We start from the raw sequence: 20,414 nt of genomic DNA on the forward strand, positions 1-20,414 counted from the left end.
TTGAAGTGAATAGCAATGCTCAGATAAAGTGTCTGCTGGGTGGCAGGCCTTGTGCTAGCTATGGGGGAGACCAAGGCAGACACAAAGCTCTTTTCCTTAGAAAGCTGTCCTGCTCCTGAAAGATGGAGCAGGCACACAGAGGAATGTCTGTCTGGATAGGTGTGTGTTTATGTATGGATATGCAGACACACACAAGGAAGTATAAAACATCAATTTGGGCACACTGAGGGAGGATTAAGACCAGGAGAGGCCTTGGGTGAGCTTTAAAGGAGCAGGCAGAAATGAGAAAGCCTCCTCTGGTTCCCTTACCCAGCTTTGCTTCTCCCAGCCCAGGCCTGGGCTTAGCTCCCTCTCGATGCCCAGGACAATCCCTCCCAGGCCTCACTCAGCAGCAAGGAAGCCGCCCTTTAACCAGGGAGTTTCTACCAGAATACCACCTTCTTTTCCCCACTACTCCAAGTTGGCCTCAAGAGCAACAGGTGGACAAGGAGAAGCCACAGATCCCAGAGAAAATTTATATTTGCATAGGCATAAATTAGAATTTGTTGATTAAAAAATCAAAGTAAAGAATTAAACAGTAGCCTTTGTGATGGGAAAGAACTAAGACCCCATCTATAGGTTCCTATGCAGGGCTGCTCAGACGCCAGCTTCCTGGTAAGCGAACAGAAGCAGATGGAGCAAACTGGGTTGATGGCCAGCTAGGGTCAGCCTGCCACTGTCTGCTGGTGACCCCCAAAGCCTGCAGATGAGTGAGTGCCCCTGCTTGCTTCAGGGACCAGTGGCCAGCCCTGTGGTGTGAAGGCCTGCCTTCCCTCCTACAGTAAAAGGCAGGAAGGATGGCAATGTCACTGTGAGGATCCGTGCCTGACAGCCTGCCCCCCAGCCCAAGCTGGAGCTGGAGTGAATATCACCCTGGGCCCCAGGGGGAGGAAGCCAGAAATGAAGCCCGTAGCTTTTCTGTCTGATAACAAAGAACAAAGAGGTCTATGTATAAATATAAATATCTATCTATATACATAATACAATGGGCCCGCAGGGCCAAAGAATTTGCCCTTCCCCTCCCATCCCAGCCTTAACTCCAAAAAACTAACCCCAACTCTATCCCAATAAACTTAACACCAGGGAATTGTGGCCAGTCCCAGATACTTCAGATTTCAAAGACTGCCCCCATCATGCCCCATGGTAAAGAGAACTATGCATGCTACCATGGACGGGAGCTTTAGCCACCTGCTGGGGCATGCCCAAGACAGACTGTCTACCAGTCTGCCCTTTGGAACTGCCCAAGTTGTCATGCCCTCAATAAACCAAGTTCTTTGACCTAGACTCTTGGGCAAGGTAAGCTAAGGTGGCCTAAGCTGTGGTTCTGAGTGCTGCTGAGCATAATAAGGCCCTCATGATGTCTTGACTCACACCTTCAAGATATCATACATAGCTGTGTATACACCTCCTGAGGGCAGGCAGGGCCTGGTAGGGAGCTGGGCCACCTGACCCTCAAGAGGATGGGGAGTGAAACAAATAGCTGAGCTGGTGATCTCCTCTCCATCAGAGAGGGCAGGGTGGGGCCAAACTGCTCCATGGTGGTAGGCTCCCACCTTGTATCTCTCCCAGAAGCCACAGTGGCCATAAGGGATGAAGTGTGGGAGAGGGCGAGAAAGTGGGATGAAGTGCTTGCTGGGGGAGGGGAGGGGCTGAAGGGGGAAAGAGGGGAAAGGCCCTGGGGGGGAGAGGCTAATTGGCAGGCTTCCCATGGACCCGGAAGCGGTAAATGCAGGTGTACTCAGGGTGACCCCAGTTGCTTAAGATCCGAAGTTCGACCACCTGGTATGGGGCTGTGTCATTGCCCTGTGGGAAGAGGAGACTGGGGTCAGGAAGGCTCGTGATCCCTTGGTGGACATCCTGACCCCAGAGCCCGTCCCCCCCAGGCCTTCTTCAGTGGCTGAATGTTATCCCTCAGGTTGCTATCAGAACCATGGGGTCCTGGCTCAAACTGCAGCTCCTAGCAAAGCCACAGCATCCCCATGGCTGGTGATCTAGCCTTCAAGAGCACCAGCCTCCCTGGGACACTGTGGGGCCAGCCCTCCATACCTGAAAGTGGAAGGTCTGAATGGACTCCCCAGCATTATCATAGGTAAAGTGCCCGAGGGCCACCCCTTCCGACTGTGAATCTTCATTTAGCCCCTACAGAGAAGGAAAAGCAAAGGGAAGGGATGGATGGATGGATGGATGGATGGATGGATGGATGGATGGATGGATGGGAGGGGGTTAGAGGAAAGGTCATGCTGTTAAGACATGAATCCAGATCTATCCAGGGAGGCAAAGGAAGGGGAGGTTGTGGAGGAGAAGGTGGAAGAGGAGGAGGAAGGGGGTGTAGGGGGGGATACATTGGGGAGAGTAAAGGGGAGAAAGCAAAAGCCACCATGATGTTTCCTTCTTTGGTCCCCTCACCTTCCAGCATCTCTCACTAACTCAGTAGACAGATCCTTTTCCCTCCAAGCCCCTGGCCTCCTTCTCTGCCTCTTCCCCTAAGCTGCTGAATGGCTTTGGGACACACAATTTAATTGTAGGTGCCTCAGTTTCTTCATCTATCAGGATTTAGGTCCTGAAGCATCCTGTTCCCCTACACGTTTCTTCTTCTCCTCTGGCTCCACTTTTTTCACCCACATCCTCCTTATGAGGACATTCCAACTCTGCCCTAAGGAGGTGACTGTAGGGAATGGTGCTCATCATCCCCACTCAGCTCCCCCATGGGACACCTGGCCATGGAGGCACCCATGTATAAAGGAGTTGTATAAAAGGACCCTGAGACAGCATTGAAATCTTGACTGCTGTCAGCTGTCCTCTTCTGGCTTCTCTCTAAGAAGAGGGGGAGCAGGGAAAGGGCTGGTTGTGGAGTCCAGAGACCAGCCTCAATATCCCAGCTGTAAAATGGGCACATCCTTCCATTCCTCACCTCACAATGCTGCTGTTAAGAAATGGCTGTCAGGCATACGGGAATGGAGAGCTGCAAGGCTCAGATACTCACCAAGATGACAAAATCCTTGGGGGCGCTAGGGATGTTGCTGATGGGAGACAGGGCTTTGGGTACATGCTCCAAGGTGACAGCAGTGAGGTGGATGCGGGCAGATAATCGAACCACAGCAAAGCCCTGGGGGCCCCGGAATGCCCAGCAGTTGCCAGGGTAAACATCTGGCTGTGGGCAGAAGACAAGTCAGGTGACAAGTCAGGTGGGCAGCCAATGGAATAGATTTCCATTGTGTAATCCTCCCACCTTGAGAGCCCAGCCCCCACAGAAGGTGGGAGATGGCAGAGAGCCAAGCTGGGGGCCCTTTGTTCTGTCATACCTGGAGGATGGCTCTTGGGGACTGGAAATAGTACCACAAGGGGATGCCAAACAGACTGAGAAGGGCCGTCTTGGTATCATAGGTCTCTGAGCAGCGGCTACTGATGATGCTGGCCCCTGAAAGAACAAGAGGGAGAGAAGTGAGGTGGGGGCAGCTGAGGGCTGGCAGGACACAGAGGTAGTCCTGAAGATGAGGGGTCACTGCCAGGGCATCAGCCCTTCAACTGCCCCGTCCCATAAGGGGCATCATGAGTTTTTAATTCCTGCTGTCCCTTAATGGGCAACCATCATGTCCCCAGCCCTCTGGCTTTCTACAGGCTACCTACCTGAGGACTCCAGGGCATAATCCACTAGCCCAATGCGGTCTTCACTGTATCTCTTCAGGGCCTCATTCACAATCTGGTGCACATCCTAAAAGACAGGCATGGATGGACTCATGGGCCTAGCTGCCTGCAGAACTGGCCCAGCCCTTTCACCAGAGGGCCACGTGTGCTACCTGCTCTGCCAGGGCTTCCCCTTCCTTCCCTGGAGGCTCCTCTCAGGGCAAACCCATGACCTCCGACAGGCAGACAGGGAATGGGGCAGGCCTCACCTCCTCTGTGACCCCAGTCACTCCTTCCTTGTGAAGGGTCAGCCTCAGGCTGGCAGCAGCTTCACTGGCAGATTTGACCTGCCCTTCTGCCACCTGAGTGAGGATTCTGTGCTCCAGGTCCCGAAGTTGGGCCTGTACCTCCTCCAGCTGAAGAAGCCCAGCCTTAGCGCCCTTGTCTCGAAGAAGGTACTGACTGATCCAGGCTGGGAACTGAGACTCCACCTAGAAACCACCAGAGACCATCCACAAAACAGTAGAGGTAAGGAAGAAAGAGGGCCGGGACAGGGGACCTGGGGAGGGGGTGTCTAGAAAGACTCTGAGAGCTCAGAGCCTATGCATGTCTTCCTGGTGCCAGGGAAGGGACGGCTGTGAACCAAGTGACTGGCATTTTTCCACTGCTTTCAGGTCTACCAAAAAAGATCTCATTGGACCCCAGTGGACACCTTAGAGGGTTGGGTCTCCCTGGGCAGATGCTCAGGCAGCCCACCTTGGAGAGAGGGGCACATGTGGTCTAAGTGGTGGACTGGAGGACTCACATCACTGCGCAGGGCTGCCATCTTCTGTGGCCAAAGGTCTACTTCCTCTGCCACTGCAGCCTGTCTCTGGCTCAGGGCTGCCAGTTCCTGTCTCAGGCCAGCCAGCTGGGCCTCCAGTGGACCCATAGCCTTTAATATGTTTTCCTGGAGGGCTTCTTGGGCCAAACTAGACAGTGACAAAAGGAAAAGGGAAGGGCAGCCACTGGCTAGTGACACAGGATAGAGTCAAGCAGAACCACTATCAAAGGGAAAGAACAGAACCAGAGATCTGGGTGCAAGTCTTCCCTGACATTTACTCCCTGTGTGACCCTGGGCAAGTCATTTCCCTCCCAGGCCTCAGGACCCTCATCTGCTCTCTGAGGTCCTTACCAGCTGGGATTAATCCTATGGACATGCTAACCCAAGTATTCTGGCTCTACTGACACCCCCCCAGAGAATCTCAGTGGTGCTTTCTCTGGTCTAGTTTTCTAGCCTTCCTTCCCTCCTCTTCTCTTTGCCAGTTAGTTTGGGGCCTTACCTCTGCCATTCAGATTTTAGCTGGAGCACCCAGCTTTCCAGCTCCTGTAAGGAAGATGATGGCACAATGAGACTGATGAAAACACCAAACCACACTCTGGGGACTCATTGTCTCCTCTGGGTGGACCCTCTGTCTGCTAAGGAGGATCTGAGTCTCTGCAAACTGTTGGGCTCCAGAAATCTTGACCTTGAGTTTGGGCTAGACCTTTCAAAGACTGGACTCCTCTCTTATCATCCCACCAAGAGGAGGCATCTGACAGAGACCCCAACTCAGCTGAGATTAGGCATGAACCACTTTCCCTAGAGTGGTGAGGTCACTTCTCAGTCCCTGAAAAGAGTTTCAAACTCAGCTGTTGAGTTACAGTCTTCTCATTGACAATCTTATCCCTCCTTAGTCTTCATGCATGGATGTGCTCAGTACAGGAAAGGGGTTCCAGAAAGGAGCTAAGGAGGAGGCTTAGGTTGCTTTAGATCAGTAAGCTCTCTGCTTATCCTTCGGACAAGGGGATCCAGAGTCCTCAGACAGGAGCTCTCAGGGACAATGAGTCAATCGAATATGCTCCCATACAAGTATGGAATCTGGCCAGAAACCTGTAAGCAAGTGTTAGGTCTACTGACAGCAGCACCAACATTTCCAGCTACAAGTGACCTCCCCCAAGACGTCTCTGCCCCCTCTCCCCCCCTCCCCGCACCCTTTCCCCCGCCCGCCCTCCCCCCGCCCTCCATCCCCTGTGTCTCTGCCTCCAGAAGCGTCAGAGCTTCTGGATTACCTGGGATGCCTGAGAAATCTTCTTTAGAACATTATCCAAATCTTGCCGATGTTCTGCCCTGAGGGTGGTGAGTGCTTCCTGGAGACCACAAAAAAGGAGACAGGCGTTCAACAAGACCCAGAGAACTTGGCAGGTCCTGCCAAGCCCAGAGTGCTGCCTCACCTCAAGACCTCTATGCCTTCCACTAGCTGGGCTTGCCGACCTGGTCTTCTTAGCAGAGCGTTCTCCTCACCTGGATGTGGGCAGTGGTGTCCCTACGGAAGTCCTTCTTCAGGGTGGGTTCCCATTGGCTCATCAGGCCCTCCAGGAGAGTTGAAATATCCTCGTGGCTCAGGCTTTTTCCACCTCCATTCCCACTGGCCCCCTGCAGCTCCAGCAACTCCAGCCTGATGGCCTCCTTCTGCCAACGTGCAGAGTATTCAGAAGCCAGAGTTTCCAGCCGCCTTTCTAGGGCATGAACCTTGGACAGGACATGCTGTTCAGCCTTGGGAACAAGGAGGAAAACACACAAAGATGAAAAGTCTCTTAGGAGGAGGAACAAGGAGCACTGGGCATTTGTTAAGCACCACTGTGTGCCCGAGGTGGGGCTGAGTGCTGAGAACACAAGGACCAAGAAGGAAACCTTTCTTGTGTACGAAGAACTTCCATTTGAATGGAGGAGACAAGGACATTAAAAGCCACCAGGTCGTTTAACTGCTGTCGGCAGATTTCTTCATTTCACACTTACGCTATTTACAAAAACGTAAGCATTGTTGGTCTCCGCCTGAGAATGGAAGTTCCTGGTCAATGGGAATGGTTTCATTTTGGGTACCTGTGTCCCCTAGGCCGGGACCCGGCACTGAGGAAGTGCTTAATAAATACATGTGGGTTGACAGGCTGACTGGAAGAAAGAGCACCAGAATGAATTCTCAGCATGGGGGCAGCCATTTGGGTAGGGTCACCGAGTGTGAAAGGAGTACAGAAGACCAATGAGGCTAAGGCTGGAAAGACAGGGTGGGGCTGTTTTCCTCTGGGGGGCAAAGGGGAGGCCCTGCCATTGACTGAGGAGGGAAGTCACTTGGTCTGCTCTGTTCTTAAGGAAAGTTCCTTTGAGAGCAGAGTGCAGAACAGACTGGAGGCAGGGAGGCCACTCAGGACACTGCGGCAGTGAGCCAGGAGAGTGATGAGGGAGGGCCAGGGTCACCAGGGTCGAAATGGCAAAGAAGCTGAGAGAGCTCAGGGCAAAAAGCCAGGTCAGAGACCTCCCCAAGAGGTACAAAGGAGGCTAAGCATGCAGAAGGTCCCCTCCCCACCAACCACACAGCACAGGGGCAGAACCAAGAGAACAGAGGGAGGGTGGGCATTTATGATGAGCCCAGCCCACCTCCTCTCTAACCATCTAGATAATGTGCCAGACCACATTCTCATGAGGAAAGCCAAGAAAACATCCCTGTGCGTCATTTCTCCAGCCCAGGGAAGCTTAAGAAATAAGAGAGCTGTGGACACTGAGGTGGGGGCTGGCCAGGAGCCCAACATAATGGCAGCCAGGACAGTGGGAAGCATTTCATTGCCCAAGGATGGTAAAAGGGCTAGAACTGAATCCCTGAGCAGGAGCAGATCCCAGGCTATCCTGGGAGCATGAAGGGGGCCAAATGACTCTTCTAGGCTACAGACGTAGGGCTGAGAGGAGCAGTTATGAGTGAGCGAGGCCCTAGCTGAGCACTGATCAAGAAAGGGGTTCTGCAAAGAGGTTCTGGACCTGAGCCCCAGAGCACAGCTGGGGGCTCAATGTTCACTTTTAGTCCTGCAGTGGGATACCTCGGGTAGGAGACCCAGACGCAAGAAGAGTCAATAAGTTCGGTCCCTCTGAACCTGCAGAACCTCAAAGTGTGCTAACAATGACTGAGTCCAATAACATTCTACAGAAACTCCAGCACCCGCAAGCCAGAAGACCTAAACCTGAGTCAGGAACATGCACAACTCAGACAAGAATAGCAGTGAACAGATATCACCACTATGGAAGCACTGAAAGTTTGTGGACTGAACTAAGAAAGCCCAGAGGTGAGCTGAGCCCAATGCCAACATCAAGTTCATAGTCAAGAAATAGGCTGGAAGAATGAGTAAACAAAACTGAACCTGACCACAAAGGGCTACTATGGCTCAAGACAGAAAGACAGAAGAAGCCAATGACTTGAAGATATCTTTAAGCAAATCCTCCAAGAAAAAGGGTAGATTGGATAAGAGTTGAACAAGAATTCCTAGAAGAGTTAAAGAATGAGATAAAAATGAACAAAAAGTGATTTTAAGAGTGGAAGAGGAAAAATTTTTAAAAAGCGGTACAAGAAAGATATGAGAAAAGAATGAATAATTAGTAAAAGAGGCACAAAAATACTGAATTCCTTAAAAATTAGAACTGAGCAAATAGAAGCTAATAACTCTAGGAGACAACAACAAAAAATAAAATCAATTCAAGAGAAAATGTATAGGATCTCATACAAAACTCCAATGACCTAGAAATGGATTGAGGAGAGAGAATTGGAGAGTCATTTGTCTATCCAAAAGCCAGGAACAAAAAAGGAGCTCAACATAATATTTTAAGATATTACAAAGGAAAATGCCCAGATGTGTTAGAATCAGAGGGCAAAGTAGAACTTGAAACCACAAATCATTTCCTGAAAGAAACCCCTACATGAAAACTCCCAGCAACTGTTCTAAATCCAGAACTGCCAGGTCAAGGAGAAAATTCTGCAAATAGCCAGAGAGAAATAATCCAGTACTGTCAGGACACATGAGATTTAGAAGCTTCCACATTAAAGGAGTACAGGGCTTGGGATATCATATTCTGGAGTGGAAAAGATCTAGGATTAGAGCCCACAATAAGATTAAACTACCCAGCAAAACTGTGTATCGTCCTACAGGGGAATAAGGACCCTTCCTGAAATAGAGAACTTTCAAGCATTCCTGATGAAAAGACCAGAACAGAATAGAAAATTTGACATTCAAACACAGAACTCAGGAGAAGAATAATAAGGTGAACATGAGTGAGAAATCACAAGTCACTAAAAAAGGGCAAATTGTTTAGATCCCTTGTGTGGCAAGATGATACATGTAACCACTTCAGAATTTTATGATCACCACGGGTCCTAGAAGCAGTCTAAATAGATAGCGACCTGAATGACTGTATTATGTTGTGAGGATCTCAAAAGAATGGAAGGGTGGAGAAGAGAAATGCACTGGAAGGTTGTGGGGAAGGAGAGAAAGAATGGGGAAAGTTATCTCATAAATGGGGTGCACTAGAAAGAGTTTATACAATGGGAGGGACAGAAGAGGGGAACAGGCAACACGAACCTTATTCTCATCTGAACTGGTTGAAAGAGGGAAGAATACACATACACACACAATGAGATGGAGAGATTCATTTTACGCAAGGAGAAGTAGGAGGAAAAGCGTCTAAGAGAAAGGTGAGGGGGAGGGAAGAATGACGGGATAGATTAAGGGAGGCAAAGGTCAGAAACAAAAGACTACTGAAGAAGGGACAGAGTAAAAAACAAAAGGATGAGTGTAAAAGAATAGCATGGAAAAAAATATACATTTAATGAACACAACTGTGAATGGGAATGGGATGAACTCACTCATAAAATGGAAGAATACAGTTGAATGGATTAGAAACCAGAATCCAACAATATGTTATTTACAAGAAATATGCTTGAAACAGAAAGATACACAAATAGAGGAGTTGGAGAAAAAGAATGGATCTTACAGAATGGATCCTAAAGAATGGATGAGTCAAAGAACAAATCATAGAAATGGTTAACAATTTCATGGTGACAATGACATAACTAAATTTTGGGGATGCAGTCAATGCAGGACTTAGAGGGAAATGTATATTTTCAAATGCTTACATCAATCAAAGAGACAAAGAAACAGATTAAAGAATTAGACATGCAACTAAAATATTTAGAAAACCAACAGATTAATCCCTTCCCAATTAAACACCAAAATTAAAATCTTGAATCGATAGAAAGATGAACGAAATTGAAAGAACAAAACCCCAATGAACTAATAAATAAAACTATAAGCTTTGAGAAAAACAATTAAATAGATAAATCCTTGGCTAATTTAATTTTTACAAAAGAAAACCAAATTATTACATCAGAAAATGAAAACAGTGAATTTACAATCTATGAAGAGAAAATAAAAGTAATTACTAGGAGCTTTGTTGCCCAACTACATGCCAATAATAAAAATGAAAATCTAAATGAAATGAATTTTACAAATATAAATAGTCCTGTTTAACAGAGCCCTTAAATAACCCCATCTTAGAAAAAGGAACGAAACAAGCTATAAATGATCTCTCTAAGAAAAAACCCCAGGACTAAATCAAATTTTTCCAAATGATTAAAAAGTAATCAATTCCAACACTAAATAAACGATTTGAAAAACAGGTAAAGATAGAATCTTATCAAATTCTTTCTATGACAAAAATATAATCTTGATACCCAAACCAAGGAGAGTCACGTCTCCCCAAGAAAGGGAACTATAGATCAATTTCCTTAATGAATATTGATGAAAAATATTAAATGCTAAGAAAGGAGATTACAGGAATATATCACAAAGATATATTGTGACACTGTGACCAAGCTGGATTGATACCAAGAAGTTGGGCCTGGGTCAATTATTAGGAAAACTATAAATGTAACTGATTATATCAATAACATAAACAACAAATTTATATGATTTCAACAGGTGCAGACAAAGCTTTTGACAAAATGCCTCATCCCTGTTGAAAAACACTAGAAAGCACAGGAATAAATGGAGTCTTCTTTAAAATAAGTATTATCTAACTAAAACCAAGAGCAAGCATGATATGTAATGGGGATAAGCCTTCCCAGTAAGATCACGGTAAAGGAAGAAAGTCCATTGCCAACCATTGCTATTCAGTGTTGTACCAGTTACAGCAACTGCTAGATATAGCAATAAGGCAGAAAAGAAACTGAAGGGAAAAAACTGCAATGAGGAACCAAAACTATCTCTTTTGGTAGATGATACAATGGTTTACCAAGAGAACCCTAGAGAGTCATCTAAAAAACCAGTTTAAAACAAAACCAGTTCAAACAATTACTTAAAGAAAGTTGGAAGCCCATCAAAACCATCAGCATTTCTATATATTAATCAAGAAAATCCAGCAGGAAGAGATAGAAAGAGAAATTCCATTGAAAATAACTGTATACAATTGTATACTGTATACAACCTGAGAGTTTGCCTGCCAAGACACACACAGGAACTATATGAACACAATTACAAAACATTCTTCATACGTAGAGATCTCAACAGTTGGAGATGTACTCACTCCTCGTGGGTAGGTCAAGCCAGTAGCATAAAAATGATAAAACTACCTAAATTAACTTATTCAGTGCCATACCAATTGAACCACTAAGAAAGTTCTTTGGTAGCAAAGAACTCATTGACAGAGGAGTGGCTTATGGATACAAGGAAATATGACTATGCTGTACGAAGCCACAACTCTGCTTAATTAGAAGACTTACATGAACTGGGGAAAAGTGGAATAAATGAATGAGGAGAACAAGAAAACAAGCACCACAGACAACCATGGAAATGGAAAGAACAGACATGACCCATGAGGATCTTCTTCCCTTCCCGTCCTGGCTAGGGTGGGAAATACTGGCAGGGAACCTGCATCTAATGCTGGGCTCGCCTGCTGTGTTCTGCTGAACTTTTCTTCCCCTTTCTGGTTTATTCTTTTGCTTAAGGGCTGGCTCTGTGGGAGGGCAAAATGGGAAGGATACACTGAGCAAGGTGGGTCACATGAAAGCAAAAGCTAGAGACAAGTCTTCAAAGTCAGTGGGATGTGTGCGTTTGTGTGTGTGTGTGTGTGTGTGTGTGTGTGTAAAGATGTACCTAATTCAAAATGATTTTCACTAGTAGATCACACAAGCTTTGCAGGGTTTTTCCAAATTCCCTGCTTCTCTTTCTGAGAAGACACACTGGGAAAGGTAGGTTAAGTAAAAACCAATGATATCAAGAAAACTTTTGGAAACACACAACACGATGAGGAGACGTGAAAATGGTTTTCAGACTTTGTGGACATGGACAGGGTTAGAGTTGCTTTGCTTGTCCTGGCAAGGTAGAAGTTGTGGCACATTTCAGAGGCAGGAACAGCTTCCTAACAAGGTGAGTCACTGAGAGGGGAAGGAGCTGACTCAAGAATTTGGGGGCCTCCACTCTCAGGACTGAGCTGAAGAGGGAGGCTGAGGGCCCTTCCTGATGTTTGCTGTTTCACGGGGCCACTGTTTGTATCCTTTAGTCACCACCCTCTTCTTCTCTTGCGCCAGTGGCCTATTTTCAGATCCAGTGTTGCCTTTGGTTTCTTTGCTTGCCAAGAGCCGCTGGTCTCTGACGGAGGCAGCCTCTAGGATTGCTGGCCTTCTCACTGGAATGTGATGTTTTGGGGCAGCAGTCAAACATCCTTAGGAAACGATGCTATGAGTCAGTGTTCCTTTTGCCGTGCCTGAGTGGTTGACACATCTGAAGAGGAAGGACTGGAGCTGTTGGAGCTGTACGGTATGTTTTTTCCCCTTTTGTCCCCCTTTCTTCTAACTTGCTCGATTTTGACCTTTGTGGGGCCCAGTCACTGATCTGGTCCTTGATGCTGAAATGATTCGTGTAACCAGCATTTCTCATTCCGTGAAGATGGTCCTTTGGTTTCGTTGTGACATCTTTTGGTGCTGATCATGTATCCTGTGCCTGGGGACTTTCTTACTGACAAATAATAGTTGTGTCTTCTTCCCTTGCACGTTGTTTTGTGGACTTAGTACAAGGACAGCCAACAAACACTGATACACTCCCACTAAGTGTAACAGGCTATGCCGAGTGTTGGGGTCACAAGGACAAAATGATCTTCTCAGCTTCCTCCTGGACTTCCTTTGCCCTCTGTTGCCTTATGCTCATTTGGAATAGCAACTATGGGGTTTTTTAGTTGCCTTTAAAAATGTGATGAAATCTAATCCTTGAGGCTGATTTGCCTCCTCCAAATTCTTCTGCCTGTGAGTGATCATTCCACTGATTGTTTTCCCCCCCACATCTGAAAAAAAAACTCCTTGCAGCTGACATGAGAAGTCAGACAAATCAAATTCTGACACTGGCTGTGTCCAAAATCGTGGACCTCATTGTGCATCTGACATCCAGCACCTCATCTGTTGCTGTTTCTAGAGCCATGTCCTTTATCCCACCACTCCATGTCACCCCTCAGATTACACTGGAATAATGTCAACCACTTAGACTGTGGTTGGACTGTGTGAGGACTGAGGGAGACCAAGTACTCTTTGTCCTTCTCTGAGGTCCCCTGACCTCTGTCCACAAACAGAAGGTGGCTGCAGAAGGCAAAGGTTGTTTGGTCTTTTTATCTGCTTCCCAAGTCATCATGACTCCCCAAATCCAATCACCTGGTGGCCAAGCTTCTGGTGGGCAGACACCAGGATCTGCACACAGCCTTCAAGTCTTCCCAGCTTGATCAACTCTGATAGTCTTGGCTCTGCTACCAATTTCTGGAGACCCCCCCCCCTCCAGAATCACTTCACTGTGTGACAAGGTGTTAGGGAAGGCCTTTTGGGGGAGGCAACTATGATTTCAGTTGAAGGCAGCGGGGGAACGCGGGAGGCTGAGTCTTGAGAGGTTGGCATTGAACTGCCCCAGGTCCCAAAGCTAGCAAGTGGCAAAGCTCAAACTTGAGCCCAGGTTTTCTGACCCTGGCTCCCCAGGGATCTGCATATCCAAGGTGAGAGAGTCTCCTAATGCTGCTTGTGAGTGGCCCTGGTGCAAAGATTGATGAGTTTGGAGATGGAAATCCATGGATAAATCGAGGTTACTAAATGAAGGCTTCATTATAGCCTGGATTTATATTCTCATCTCTTGCCCCACAGCACAGACCATTAAGAAGAGACTGTCACCACTGAGATGAATGACCTATCTTCTGCATGACACACACTTGGCACCCAAACAGCAAAGACAAAGAAATGGAAACTACTGGCTTGCCCCCGAACTGGGCAAGAGCTGAATAAATTATGGTGTAAGGATTGAATACAACCGTGCTCTAAGAAACAATGAAATAGGTGGTATTGAGAGAAACCTGAGAAGACTTTGTATGAACTGGTGCAGAGCAGAGTGAGAAGAACCACAAAGAAGCAACTTTGAAAGACTTTAGAACTCTGATCGATGCAGTGACCAAGTACTTTTCTGGAAAATGACCCAACTTCTGACGGAGAGATGGCCTCAGGAGGCAGAAGGAGACATAGATCTTTTAGACATGGCCAAAAAGGGACTGGTTTGCTTAACTCTGCACATTTGTTACAAGTGGTTTGCTTTTCATTTTTCTGAATGGGTGGGAGAGGGAGAAGGGAAATAAAACAGACTTTTGTTCATTACAAAATGGAAACAAAAGCAGATTCCTCTGGCTAATCCTGCTTCCCCCTCCTCTGATGCCTCATAGTGCTGCAGAGCTGTTTCAAAGACAGCGCTAGGAGAGGACACCACCTGGAAGATCCTGCCAGGCCAGAACTGTCTTCAAAGATGGTATGGTAATAGTCTGTATGGCTGCCACAGAAGAAACAGCATAGCCAACTCCCTCTACTGCTTCACTCCCATCTGTCCTGGTAGATCTCCATTGTACCTAGTTGTTTCCTCATGACTCGGGGACTCCTTCAGGGCAGGGACTGTGGGCTTGTTTGTTTGGGTTTGAATTCTTTCTTTGAATTCCCATCCCTTAGCACAGTGCCTGACACACAGTAGGCCACACTTAAGAAATGGTAGTGGACTGAGTGATTCTGGGGTTGATTGGAACAGACTTGGTTGTGAGCAGACTGTCTGCCTGTCCTGCACAAAGTGTTCCTGGCACTCACCCAGGCACTCACCTGGAAATATGGGGTGGATTCTCCTGCTTCCCACACCTCCTCTCTCCTGTTGCTGCCCTTTGCTGCCCACCAGGACAGCATAGCAGGGTGGAATGTCTGTAGTCCATAGGGGTAAAAATACCAAGCACCTAGCACATGGGAGGAAAGGCTAATGAAGGCAGAGGCTGAGGCACCAGAAGGGAAACATGTCCAGGATGAGGACCTACACCTGGACTGTGTCTGGCAGTGTCACATCCACATGGGCTCAGACCCTGGCCCAAGGAAGGTGCATGCATTATGGGCCCCATGATCTGGAAGGCAAGACCCTTCAGGAAAGGCATCTCTCATGATCCTTTCAGGAGTCATTACACACTTTTGGATTATGAGAAAAATGAGGGACAAGAAGCAGCTGGGGAGAGGACATGGAGAAGTCCTGCCTCCTGGTCCCAAGCCTGGTCCACATACAGCCCTGTCTCTTCTGGAGGATCAGAGTGCTTTCAGGAGATGCCAGCTGAATAGAGGTCCTGGTAACTGACAGCTTGTGGTGTCACCATTCCCAAGCTGGGCTTCATCTCATAGTAGGGGGTAAGTGATGTCATGGTTCCTGAACAGAGTACAGCTCTTTTGGGACCATCCAGGGAGGACCACCCTGTCCATTCTCCCCAGTGAGAAGGGGCAAAGGCCTCCAGAGCTGGCATTGGCTGTGTCCTGCCCAGCTAACCCATTCATTGTGGACTCAGCTCTTCTACCAGTTCCCCCACCCTCAAGTGCCTTGACAGTGACCACTGAGGGGGCAGATCAAACACCCATGTAAAGCCAGCACTGTCATAGTAGGCATGCAGCATGAGTCTGGGAGGCCTGCATACAGAAGATGCACAAGAAAGGCTTGTGGGATTGGATCAAGAGGAGGAGACACAGGCCGTCTATCCCATTTCAGGCACAAGAACTTTCCCATACAAGGCCTGGGTCCCTTTTCCCCTAAAGGCTAAAGGCTCCCCTTCAAAGCTCTGTCTTCCAGACTTGCGTTCAGCAGCCCTGCCCCCAAGCCCTTGTCTGTCTGGGCTGGCAGGGTGCCCTGGGGACTCAGCAAGGCTCACCGTAAGCCAGCGAAGCCAGAAGCAACAGCATCAAGAGAAGCAGAAACAACTTCTTCAGAGTTGAAAAGCTCCTGGATTTCATGGGGATGAAGGAGGAGACATTAGTGCCTGGTCTTCCCCACCAGATTCCTGTGCGACCCTCCCTGAGCTGCTGAGGAAACCAACAAAGGGTGTGCCCCCACCCTGGGACAGCTACGATGGGGAGCTCTGGGCTTTTATGGACAGCCCTCGAGGTCAAGTGGAAGGAGAAAATTTGACCTTGGTCAAATGTGTGAATGTTGTTATGAAAGGTGACAGGGCTGGTGGAAGGCATCTCCCTCCCAGGGCTCTCAGGAATGTGCTTATATGCTAGTGAATTGGGCAGGCTTCTTTTGGCTAAATCATTTCAGTGCTTGTCAAATTGGGACTTGGAAGGAGTAAGCCCTGACAAGGTTGGCTAGTCTCCCTGGGCCTAGCCTGTGGCCCCAAGAATCCAGAGCTAGAGAGGGAACCTGCAGCCTGGAGATCACATGTGGCACTTGAGGTCCTCAAGGGTGGCCCTTTGACTGAATCTAGACTTCCAAGAACAAATCTCCTTAAGAAAAGGATTTGTTCTGTAAAACTTGGCCTCAGTCCAAAGGTTGCACCCCAGGACCTAGAAGGCTACATGTGGCCTGGAGAGCGCAGGTTCCCTACCCCTGCTCTACAGGCTCCTGGACACAGCCCTGGAGGCTGCCTGGAAACCTGGACATGACCCCCCACAGAGAAACTGTAAGGATGGCCTGGCTACCCGAAGGACTGGGAAGAGACTACAACCCCTGGGAGCTCAGGACTTTCCAACTGGCCAAGGTGAAGCCACCAGAGTCAGTGGAGATGAGAGGCAGGAACTACTGAGGGGACAGCTCCTCCAAGATACTCAGGAATAGAGCAGCACCTGTGCTCATGGGGATTGGCATGTGCTGGGGAAGGGTTAACAAGCAGTTCTGAAGGAGGTGAAGGCACACACAACTTGTCCCATCTTCTTCTTCAGTCTAGATACCCAGAGGAGCCCTGACTGGTAGCTGACACTCAGGAGCAGGTTCAAGCTGGTTCCAGCTGATTCCAGCACACCCCTGACCCTGACCTGACCTTCTGTCATAAGATTCATGGCACAAAAGTCTCAAAAGCTGAACTGAGCTCAAGGGTGGTGAAGCTTTTTCAAGCATGGGTTCTTTGGTTCTGGCAGAGCCCAGGGAGGCCTCACTGACCTGGTTAAGACAAAGACGTCCAGCAGGGAGGCAGCTGTGGTCAGGCGGTAGCAGGTAGTGCCCAGCCACCAGTAGAACAGGCCAAAGAGCCAACCTGTAAAAGTCCCAGCAGAGGGGTTCAAAGGCTTCGCCCTCCTATCCCAGAGTTAGCTTGCTCCCAGCCTGCCCACTCTGCAGCTGCTCCTTGAATCTCCCAAGGCTTTCTAGCTGTGCCTGGGGATCCTGCCATAAAAGCCTGTCTCCACACACTGTCCTAGGGTTAGCACCCAGGCCTGGTGTGCCCCAGCATAGGAATGAGGAAGCTCTTATGGGCCCACAGCAGGGACTGCCCTGGGCAGTGTGCCCACCCACTCCCAGAACCCACCTGGAAAAGTGATGGCCACCCACAAGAAAGCGCCAACTTGGGAGGCAGCATTCCTTAATGAGGATGCTGAGCCAGGCTGGTCCATAAGTGTGTGCCCTGCAGGAAAGTGAAGACATGAGGAGCCACCCAGAAGGAGACACAAGTGGGCCTCAGGCATCCCCATTACCATGCTGAGGCTTGGGCCCTCCCAACCTCCAAACCCCCACCTGGAGCCAGACTGCAGAGTTCTCTATCCTTTTATCTGAAATCTATGTTCTCCCCATCCCCCCTGGATGGGGCACCCTTCAAAGTACACGGGGCAGCGTCCAGGGGATGGAGTTCCAGTAGGCAGGAAGTGCTGCCTACCTGCAGAGTCATCCTCCGAGGAGTATCCTGAGGAAGATCCATGGATATCATAGGTGACTTTGCCCTCATTCAGTCCATTGATCTTACTCTTCTCAGCACCTCCCAGGCCTCTCCTCCTCCTCACCAAGTCCCCACCTGCACAGAGCATGGAGGTGCCTGATAAGCAGGGAGCTTCAGGCTTCCAGCAACAGCAGCTGCCAGAGGTGGAACACCTGGCAGAACTTTTCAGAATTCAGACTTCCCACCCCTTTGGGGGTCTGAACCCAGAAGCCCCCCCCATGTGGTTTAGGGCAGGAATGGAGTTCTGCACAAGGGCAAAATCTGGCCCCCTTCCTATTTCTGTATGAGGTAAGAACACTTTTTATGTTTTTAAGTGTAATGGAACTTTACTGAAACATGTAAAGATGATTTTTAGCTCATTGGCTGCACAAAACCAGGTGGCCTTCTGCCTTAGGAGGCATGGTTATTGTCACCCAGATCTGGAAAAGTGCCATCTGTGGGACTGAGGGGCTTCAGGAGAATGGAAGGATCTCCCACCTGGGAGGATCCAGGGAGATGAGCCAACCTGGAGGAGTAAGGTAACTCCCAACAGACACTAGCCTCCTTAGGAATCTTTAGAAGACAGGGAGGAGCTTCCTTCCTTCTCCCCAGCCCAAGCCCTCGGGTTTGTCAAGCTCTGGCCAGAGCTCACCACGTTCACTCCAGTAGACATCGCTGTCCAGCTGATCTTGTAGGATGGAGCTTTTGTCCACCGAGGCGACCCGGGGGCCCCTGACGTAGGACTCGCTGACCACTGATTCACTGTAGTAGGTAGTGTGAGGATTGGAAGCAGGGCCCAGGTGAGGGGCTGGTGAGAGGCGTTTCACACTGCCAGATTTCCTCTTCAGAGTCCTGGGGGGCGCCAAGCATGAAGAGCAAAGGAAAGAGGGTGAAGGAGATGAAGCAGGAGAAAAACAGGGGGAGAAAGGCCTGGAGGAGGAAGAGACTTTCAAGGAGCTTCTAGGATGAAAAGAAATGATCCCCAAAGCCCTCTTCTGTTCTTATTCCTTCAACAGATGAATCCTTTATAACATTGGAACAAATCCCCAGCTCCCATGGGCCAGGCAGGGCCTCTTTCCAAATGGAACCACCATGATGAGGTACAAGAGGAGCTAAAGCCACCTGAACCTGTCTCCTCCCCCACAGGTCCATCACCCCCATGGCTTCCTATGCTCTTGCTAGGCCCTGCAGCTCACCCCAGAAACCGTGGGTACTGGGCCACATGATGGTTGTTCCCTGCCCAGCTTTAAGCCTCAGTTTCTGGCCCTCTCAATGCTCAAAGTCACCCCTCCCTAGTTCCTGTTCTCAGAGAGTGAAGGCAGCAGCAGCCCAGGTTGGGGTAGAAGGGGAAGAGACGGTGCTGGGGACAGGAAATTCTCGCATTTGTGGGGAAAGAAAGCACTAGAGTGATGTTTCCACCAAAGATGGGGGCAGGAAAGAAAGGTGCACATGGAAGCTGGCCAGGCCCTTGGCTGCCCTGAGTGGTTGTGATCTGGAAGATGACCTAGGGCCGCTGTGGAGTGGCTTACCTTAAGGGACTGTCCTTGAAGGCAGTGTGCTGACCAGCCACCAGGGAACTTCCTCCACTGCTGCTGCTGCTGCTGCCTCCATCATCATCAACATGGTAACGATGGCTCAGGCGCTGACTGCGTCGAGACATCATCAAAATCTCACTCTAGAAGTGCTAGAAATTCCTGGAAGAAGCAAAAAGTAATGAGAAGCTGTGCTTACTGACTGACTAGGTGTGATTTTCTGGGACCCCCTGAGAAGAGCCTGATGGGGGAGACGTTGAAGGGGAGGGATGGATTCCTCCAAAAGGAAAGCTGGCTGCACTGGGACAGAGAGGCGCTTTCCTAAAGAGTTTCTGAAGTGTCTCCCAGACGCTGAGGGTGGCTGCTCACCAGGGCCAAGCCTGCCAGCTTTGTGCCTGAGCTGGCCGTGACATCTTCTTGCAGGTGGCTTCCCTGGTGAAGCGCTGCCCCCACTCTCTCTCCAGCCTCCATTTGGAATGTCTCCCTTGGTGTCTTTACTGAATCTGGGGTTTTGACACTTGCCTTGGGATTGTTCTCAGGTCGCTTCGCACACACACAATTTCCTTCTCGCCATAGTTGTTAACTCTGAGGGAAAGGCCTGCTTTCCCTTCCATGTCTTTGTTTCCCCTCATCCCCAACAGCACCCAGTTCTGTGATCATTCTGGAGGGTGGATGGGGTCCAAGCTAACCATCAGATACTAACCCCACCCCTTAGGTCATGTGTTTCTTTAGTAAGAGCCCTCAATGGACAACTGGATTATTGAACTCATTTTACAAATGAGTAAACAGACAAGTGGTAAATTCTCCAGGGGTCCCCATACCACCAGGAAGAGCTTCCAAAGCAGGCCCTGGGCCTTCCTGTCCCCCAGCTCCCTCAGCTCCAACCTCACTGCCTCCTCAGGGATTTCTGAATTGTCAAGGATTGCACAAGCAAAGTTTCAGTGACAGAGGGCTGACACAAAAGGGAGGCTGTCCCAGCCTTAGGAGACATGGATGTCATGAACATGAATTAGACCACCCCTAACTCAGATTACAGACGAGACCAGGTTGTAGGGGATCTCAGCTTGGTTTCCTAGTCTATCCATGCTATAAAACCATCTCTAATATACCCAGCCTTGATTTTGGAGGGCCTGTGACCTTTGCCAGAAGCTGTATTCTGGGGGTTACTGCTT

General features: G+C 49.0%; 1 protein-coding gene across 1 annotated transcript; it reads right to left on the reverse strand.

The window, feature by feature from the left end:
- Positions 1-991: 991 nt before the first annotated feature.
- LOC140534742 (SUN domain-containing protein 2-like) lies at positions 992-19,401 on the reverse strand. Its single transcript, XM_072656155.1, has 17 exons — positions 19,240-19,401; positions 18,363-18,562; positions 17,672-17,806; positions 17,327-17,422; positions 16,963-17,056; positions 15,737-15,807; positions 14,661-14,788; positions 5,987-6,238; positions 5,755-5,832; positions 4,986-5,029; positions 4,469-4,634; positions 3,933-4,154; positions 3,667-3,751; positions 3,342-3,457; positions 3,023-3,190; positions 2,086-2,178; positions 992-1,842 (listed from the first exon to the last, which is right to left on the reverse strand). Exons 1-17 carry the CDS (start codon positions 19,371-19,373, stop codon positions 1,729-1,731), a joined length of 2,196 nt encoding a protein of 731 aa, XP_072512256.1. The 5' UTR covers positions 19,374-19,401; the 3' UTR covers positions 992-1,728.
- Between the last annotated feature and the right edge of the window lie 1,013 nt (positions 19,402-20,414).

Source organism: Notamacropus eugenii, chromosome 3 (assembly GCF_028372415.1).
Source record: "Notamacropus eugenii isolate mMacEug1 chromosome 3, mMacEug1.pri_v2, whole genome shotgun sequence".
In the NCBI taxonomy this organism is placed as follows: Eukaryota; Metazoa; Chordata; class Mammalia; order Diprotodontia; family Macropodidae; genus Notamacropus; species Notamacropus eugenii.

What these genes read in the sequence shown, in the direction of transcription:
- LOC140534742 (XM_072656155.1), bottom strand. Translation starts at nt 19,373, where the DNA reads ATGATGTCTCGACGCAGTCAGCGCCTGAGCCATCGTTACCATGTTGAT. An exon ending in TGTCTACTGGAGTGAACGTG is followed by an intron (nt 17,807 to 18,362) that starts GTGAGCTCTGGC and finishes TGCTCTGTGCAG; the next exon opens with GTGGGGACTTGGTGAGGAGG. An exon ending in GGTGGCCATCACTTTTCCAG is followed by an intron (nt 17,057 to 17,326) that starts GTGGGTTCTGGG and finishes GGACTTTTACAG; the next exon opens with GTTGGCTCTTTGGCCTGTTC.